The sequence below is a fragment of the Cyprinodon tularosa genome, unplaced genomic scaffold (genome assembly GCF_016077235.1).
Source record: "Cyprinodon tularosa strain WSP-4 unplaced genomic scaffold, ASM1607723v1 ctg1013, whole genome shotgun sequence".
In the NCBI taxonomy this organism is placed as follows: Eukaryota; Metazoa; Chordata; class Actinopteri; order Cyprinodontiformes; family Cyprinodontidae; genus Cyprinodon; species Cyprinodon tularosa.
Window position 1 is genome coordinate 151,909 of NW_024037798.1, and position 7,957 is coordinate 159,865.

Below are 7,957 nucleotides of genomic sequence, written 5' to 3' on the forward strand. Positions count from 1 at the left end.
AGGCGCAGTCTCAGTTATGTGTGCCATTACTGTATTTAACACACACATAAGGCGCACCGGATTATAGGGCGCGGGTTTTATATACCGGTACACATCCTCTACTACGTTTAAATACATCTACTGCGTATTTAAAAATAGAGCGGGAGCAAAACTGAGTATGATTGTGCTTTATTCATGTATTTATTACAAAGTATTAATCAAACCCACATCGCTGATGACACAGAGCGCTGTGATCACTCCTCTGAAACAGTTTATTGACGCATAAATTAACTTAAAATGCAGAAATCTGCTGGCAGAATATGTTCACTTTTATTATCCTGGTGCCTGCAGTTTGGATTATTTAGATGAAAAACACCTACCAGCTGCCGCGGTGAACCGCCAGGAGGCGACCCGGCCAGAGGCTGCTGTTGAATGGGATTCCTACTGACAGCGCACCGCTGGTATGTGGGGGTCTGAGAACGACAGAACTAATATTAGAAGGCAGGATGGTAATCTGGATGAACTGACTGCAGTGATTAAGTTTTCAGGTGGACTTTCTCACTTAAAAACATATTAAAACTACTATATTCCCACTGATCACGGCAAATATAGCTGCAAGGCAAAGAAAGGATAGTGAAGCTCCGCCCAACGCACGTCAGACACACTTTTGCACCGCGCAGGGAAAAAAAAGACGTTTATATGCGCCTTATAGTTGTGAAAATACAGTATACTGATATCAGCAAATAAATCAGTAATGACTTGCCATAGAAACAGGTCTCACTGATTTGGGGAAGGAATCTCATAGTCTTCAGTCTCAATGATGCCTTGTTTGTAACGGTAGATGGTGGAACATTTGCCCTTGTGTTTGTCATCGGTTAAAGCCACAGTCAGGAACTTCATGTTCTTCCTCTCCTTGTTGGCTTCTGCGTAATCACTGAAGAGCTTTGCTTTTTTCTTCATATCATCTACTTCCTCTTTTGAGTCCAACCATTGCTCCCTCTCTTTATCAGCTGAGCAGTCGAGCTTTGTTCCTTTCAGGTAGTTCTCTAAAGCTGAGACAAAGGGTTCATCATCTTCCACTGAGGTGAAGACAAAACACAAAACCTCCTCTGTTCTAAGAACTTCTTCATAGAGTTGATTTGGAGATGGAAGGTGCTTTGTGCTCTTCATCGTGGACATCAAAGCTTTTAGGAAGCAGATTTCTTTCTCCTTCCAGTCCATCCACTGGTTCAGGCGTTGGTTGCTGAAAGGAGAAGACTGTCTCTTCCTAAAGATCTTTTCAAGCTCATCCTCCTCACATTCTCCGCCTCGGATCAAAGGAAGCTTCATTGCCAGATCTTGCTGGAGCATCACTTTTAGATATGAGCCCATTTCTTTAAATCTCTTCAGGTTTTGTCCATTCTTGGGGAACTTGTCAGCAGTAGCTCTGATTGCATCATTGCATCTGACTTCCAGCAGGCTGAGGTCGTCCAGGATCCTCTGCGTCTCTTGAACCAACCCAACACTTATCTGTTTGACCATTCTGGCAGCTGAAGGGTTTAAAATAGTCAGAGGCAACATCCAGACCTTCAAAGGAACAGCCTGTTCTCCATTGGCTCCCAGTAGATTCGGTAGAGTCTGATACAGCTGAATAGCTTCCTGAAAGGTTAAAGGGGTTTTCTGCAATATGAAATCTCCATAAAATTTACAGGAAAATTTATTCTCAGTTTTTCTGTTGATGTCATTTTTTGTTAAAGAAGCCTCTCCATCTACATTGACGTTAGATATTTCCTTGATGGCTAATTTGAATTCTCCCTGAATGGCTTCTATATTTTCATCTTTGGAGACCTCACGATCAAACACAAAGAAGGCTTGGGCTCCATAGAGGATGGCTGTCACCACATGTGTTGCTAAGCCTTGTTCAACCACTTCTGTGAGCATGATATTTTCTCCAAGATTGTTTATAGAGAGCTCCCTGACCTTTGTGTTGGCCAAATACTGCAGTGTTACTCTAGCCTGATTTCTAGAAGTCTTGTTATCCTTCAGATAATTACCAGACCCTCCAACATCAAACATTCCGGCTGAATAGCTTAACTTCAGCGACCCTCCAACATCTAGTACTGAGTATTTTTTCTCATCTGTTTCAGATGTATTTATTTCAAAGTTATTGTAGTTCTGTTGCCTCTCGTTTACATTTTTCAACAGGTCATCGTTGTTCCACAAGGTGATCCCTGAAAATGAGAAAAAAAGCAAAGATCAAATCCTTGAACATTCTAAATCCTAAAGTATACATTTTCCATTGCCTCTGCACACAACTACAAAACCAAAAAATGATATTGTCTTTGATACTTTAATTATACTATATCAAAATTAATGAAATAAGCCTCAACACGGATCCCTGTGAGACTCCACAGATAACGTCCAACATTCAGACTATTTTGACCTATGATTACCAATCTTTACTATCGTCGATCAACACGTGTAACTTATTCTCTGTCTTTCTCTTCAGCTTTTACTCAAAAATGACCAATGGGAATTAAGCTGGTTGATGATTCTTACCCCAGTAAAGCATGGGGGCCTCTGTGGAGCCAGTTTTTCAGGTTAATGTTGTGATCTAAGTGTACATAGCCCATCCACACCCAGGTACTCTGGATGTGTGGTAAGAAAAATTCCAGTCACCATTTCTGTTAACCACATGTTTAAGTGTACTATAGGGCATGATTTAGACAAATGAGTGTATATTCTTTATGTTTTGGCACTTCAACCCAAAAATATCCTCCATGGATCCATCTTCTCAAACAATCTCAGCAGAGCAGCAGTGGTGCATAATTGTGACATCTCTACTGATAACTTGGGAATTTTTAAAAGAGAGGCCAGACATATATGGCCGCTACATTTCCAGCCTCCCTGGTTGAAGGAAGGCTGTCCTCAGCTGAACACAGCAACGGTCCAGTCCAACATAAAGCCAAACAGGGAACATAAAGTGTAATTTTATAAGAGCAACAAAGTGGTGTCATTTTCCAACAAAGTTAACATAAATACTTTTTATTTTCAGGAAAATTACAAAATGAATTTCCCCTTTTTTAGCCAGCATATTATGTGAGAACCTTATGAACATGACTTAAGCAGTCTCGCCAATAATGAACAGAAGATAAAATCTAAATGAATTCATTTCAGGTCAAACTTGTCCGTATCAAAAGGGTTTGTCCAATTATTGACTGACCTGTCTGTGATCAGCATAAATGGTCACATGCCAACCCTAAACACAGGGTCGGTAATGCCCTAAGTCGCATTTCCTGTCTGTGCCTGACTTTTATCTGACCCAGATTATGTTATACATTATGAAATAATCCACATTGCTGCTGTGTTTTACTAAATAAGTATAAGATCTGACTAGTTAACCTCTATAGCAACTCAGCGGCTGACTGCTTTAAAAGTCAAAATGGCTCAAAGGGGATAACTACAGTTTTTCAGTTAACACCTTTGAGAGATTTAAATTTGTAAGTTGGAGATATAATTATATTAATGGGAACAAGAACCAAAAGGTGCGTGAAAGAGAATTGGCCTACAAACCTGACTGAGATACATCAGTTTTGTCACCAGTACAATACATATAATTGTTAATATTACTCTAAATAGGGTGTCCTGATGCCAGCTCGTTGTTTTACCATGCAAGAAGCGTTACCACTCTTTTGGTCAATGGAAGTACATCACAATGATTTCATCAACGTATTATTCTGTGCTATTAAGGACGTGTCTTCTTGAACTTGACTATCCTTATAAAATAAAAGAATGTTTCTGTTTTGCATGTTCTCTAATAATGTTCCCCATAAAGCATCATTGTGTGTTTTCAAACAGAAGCTTGTTTCTTGATTTAAACATTTGCTGCAGAAAGTTGCGAATTCTCACCCGGAATGAGTAAATCCCTGCGGCAGTCATACAGCATCCCAAGGCCGAAAGGTCGGCCAAGCGCGGCCACTTCCACAGCTCTGCTAGATTCTGCTTCCATCGCTTGGTTTCCTTCAGAGGCAATATGAAACAGGATGAGGTTATGGTTCAGATTCACACACTTTCTGGGCATTTCATTAAAAAGTCACGAAATCTAAAATGATGCAAAGGTGGAAACCTGGGGTCCAAACACTGGTGTCTGTGCACCCAGGACTCTTTCATCACTAGAAAGAATGCTGCTGCCAGTGTTCTCACTAGAACTAAGAAAGTAGAGCACATCAGCCCGGTTCGAACGTCCTTCCACTGGCTCCCTGAAGCTCAGAAAATAGACCTTAAAATGCTTCTGTTAGTCTAGAAAATCAAGCCTTAACAGATCTGTTGTCAGTGGTTCTACCTCCCAGACCAATCAGGTCTTCTAGTTCCAGCCTACTCTGTTCAACCAGAACTAGAACCAAACGCGAGAAGCAGCATCTATGCTCCATGGATCTAGCTCAAACTCCCAGAAGACCGGAAAAGAGCTGAAAGCCTGAGTTCTTTAAAGTCACAGTTAGTCTTTAGTTTAGATCTGCCTTTAATTGTCGGAGTTACTGTTAACTGTTAACTGACATTCAGAATGCCCAAGATTATTTCCATTAAGTTGGTTAATAATCTTAAAATGACAACAAACGTCTTATTAATCTTTAAAAAAATCTGACTAATATTTATTTAAAAATAGCTTTTAGTTGCAAATATTCCCTTAGATGTTAAAACAAACAGAAGCTAAATTATTGATCATGTCTGTGAAGATTCTCAGTGATCCGGGTCATGGTAAAGCTTGAAAAAGTTCGATACAGGCAACAGGATGGAAGTTTTCTAAAGACGTTTCGCCTTTTGATTAAATATTAATTTAGAGATTAGGAAGTATCTGTTTGGGGTTTGTGGATCATTTACAGGGATTTTTCTGCTTATCAAAATCAAACAGCACAGGAGCTGGATCGTCACCACATTTCCACTTTTTTGTTTAAAACATGCAGCAATGAATTATGGGTAAATAACTTCACCAAAGTCCTCTATTTTTGACAAAGAGCTCAGAGAGTTCCTGTTGATCAGTAAAGCAGTTTCCTGCCGGCAGCTTTTAGACGAGGTGATGAATAGACATTAAAAAATAAAAAACAAAATTCAAAGATTGTTTCTCAGTCTTTAAAACAAAGACTGAGAAACAATCATTTCATCTTGTGAGAAAAATAAATTACGGAAACTAAAATTCAAATCATCCAAGAAAAAAAAGCTAAAATGTATAATAAATACAATAAAACAACAAAACATTAATATATACTGTATTTGAATAATTATAAACTTCAGCCAAAAGCCAGACTGAATGGTTTATCTTTTGTTGGGTGATTAAAATGAGTGACATGTGGATAATTCTTTTTAACAATTGAATTACAAAAATTATGTTCAGATTAGGGACATCTTTGGGACTTTCTAATTGAAAAAAACCTGAAAAAATAGTAGTTTAACCTTCTGAAACTCAACACCCACAAAACCGAGCTCATGGTGGTGGCCCCAGCACCGCTGCTCAGGAAGGTTGGAGACCTCACCTTGGTCATTGATGGCTGTCCCACCTCCCCATCGCCCAAAGTGCGGAACCTGGGTGTCATTTTGGACTCCACACTCTCACTCAGTTTCCACATCCAGAGCATCACTAAATCTGCCTTCTTTCACCTCCGTAACATCTCAAGACTCCGGCCGTCACTTACCGACTCAGTCACCGAAACTCTCATTCATTCATTCGTCACCTCCCGTTTGGACTACTGCAATGGTGTCCTGTCTGGGCTGCCCAACAAAGCCCTAGACAGATTGCAGTACGTCCAGAACTCAGCTGCCAGATTGTTAACCCACACCAAGCCCTGGCAGCACATCACCCCCATCCTCAAGAAACTCCATTGGCTGCCAATCAAACAACGCATCAGCTACAAAATCCTCCTCCTCACTTACAAAGCATTTCATTCTCTGGCACCCAAGTACATCACTGACCTTCTTCACCCGCTCACTCAGTCACGGTCCCTGCGCTCCACCAGCAAGAACTTACTTACCATCCCCCGTACCAGACTCAAGACCTTTGGCGACAGGGCTTTCTGTGCAGTGGCCCCGGCTCTTTGGAATGCCCTCCCCCCTCCTATCCGTTCCGCAACTTCCCTGACACAGTTCCAAAAGCACCTTAAAACACACCTTTTCTCTCTTGCCTACCCTTCCTAACCCCCTCCCTGTCCCTACCCCCCTTACTTCACCTCTTGTAAAGCGACCTTGGGTGTCCTGAAAGGCGCTATATAAATCAAAGTTATTATTATTATTATTATTAAGGGATATCTGAGCAGATCACTTTTAAATGAGGAGACATCCATGGCTGATGCCAGGAGCCCAAACATGTCCCCAACAGGCAGGTATTATTATGGTTTATTAAAATCACACATAATCAATGATCATAACCCTAACAGAAACGAACCTAATTTCCCCTTAAAAATACAATAATATACAGTTTTAACCTGTAAGACAGCACAGCGAGGTAAGGTCAAATAAACTTACAGTCTGTCTGCAGCAGGAGAAGCTCTCAGTTTCCTTCTTTCAGTTTGCTCCCCTCTGTCTGGTCTCAGCAGAGAGCTGCATGCAGCATCAGGACGGGGAGGGGGCAGAGAAGACAGCTGATTTCCTCTAAGTCAGGCATTTCCATGAAATCACATGGCAGAAAACATGGCTACCTTTATTTATGCATTATGATAAATAGAACTGTAAATAATTATCTATGTGTGCATGCGAACAATCATATAAGGAGTTTTCTTTTCTTAAATATTTAGTCAACAAAGTTAAAATATTTCATTTGTGAAATATTTCATTTGTGAAAAAAAATATGTAAGGGACCATCTACATATTCAATTTGGAACTTTGATATTTATAAATCTATGATTAATATAGAGAAAATATGACCTGGAAAAAAAATAAACACCTTTTTATTTCTCAACACGCTAAATAACCAAAAATATTGCTTTCACTTTAATAACAGAGCCTCATAGAAACATTGTTATAGCATAGTACATTTTTTAAGTGCTTTGTTTCAGGTTTGAGCTGATTATATCTCATGAACTGTTTAAGAAATTACAGTTTTTATTTGAACAAATCTCTATTTGCCACCAATTGACTCCTAAGCCAAACAATGATGATGGAGACAATGTGTTCCTGTCATGATCTTGGGGCTGATAGTTGGCATTATCGACAGGCAGACGAGTTTGCTGCGTTAGTGAGGTTCCAGAGGGAGAACAGGGACGCCAGTCTCATGGTCTTCAGCGAGACATGGCTTGTGGAGCAGATTCCAGACAGCACGGTCGCTGTAGAGGGATTTAGCCTGATCCGCGCGGACAGCGGGAAGAAGAAAGGGGGAGGACTGGCGGTGATGGTGAACGAGAGATGGTGTAAATCAGAACACTGCACCATTAAGGAGCGGATCTGTAACAGAGACATCGAACTGCTGGCGGTCAGTATGAGGCCTTACTACCTGCTACGTGAGTTTAACCACGTCGTCGCCATAGCAACGTATATTGCACCGACTGCTAACACCAGTTCCGCCTGTGAGATCCTGAGCTCCACACTCTCTAAGCTCCAAACGCTGCACCCCCTGGCTCTCTTTCTCACAACTGGAGACTTCAACAGCGCAAAACCTTCATCTGTGCTCCCAACACATACACAGTATGTCACCTGCCCCACAAGAGGCAATAAAACCCTGGATTTATTTTTTGCCAACGTTAAGGAGGCCTACACTGTATCTGCTCTTCCACCTTTGGGCAGATCAGACCATAACATCATACACCTAAGGCCAGTCCCGCTGGTGCACAGGCAGCCTGTGGAGCCCCGTGTGGTGAGGAGGTGGACTGCAGAGAGCGAGGAGGCCCTCAGAGCCAGCTTCAGCACTACTGTGTGGAGTGAACTCTCTGACCCCCACGGACAGGACATCAACTCCATGACAGAGTGTATCACGGACTACATCAACTTCTGCTATGAAAACATTGTACCCACTCAA

General features: G+C 41.2%; 1 protein-coding gene across 1 annotated transcript; it reads right to left on the reverse strand.

The window, feature by feature from the left end:
• Positions 1-708: 708 nt before the first annotated feature.
• LOC119778791 (stonustoxin subunit alpha-like) lies at positions 709-6,547 on the reverse strand. Its single transcript, XM_038278170.1, has 3 exons — positions 6,472-6,547; positions 3,868-3,978; positions 709-2,189 (listed from the first exon to the last, which is right to left on the reverse strand). Exons 2-3 carry the CDS (start codon positions 3,965-3,967, stop codon positions 757-759), a joined length of 1,533 nt encoding a protein of 510 aa, XP_038134098.1. The 5' UTR covers positions 3,968-3,978; positions 6,472-6,547; the 3' UTR covers positions 709-756.
• Between the last annotated feature and the right edge of the window lie 1,410 nt (positions 6,548-7,957).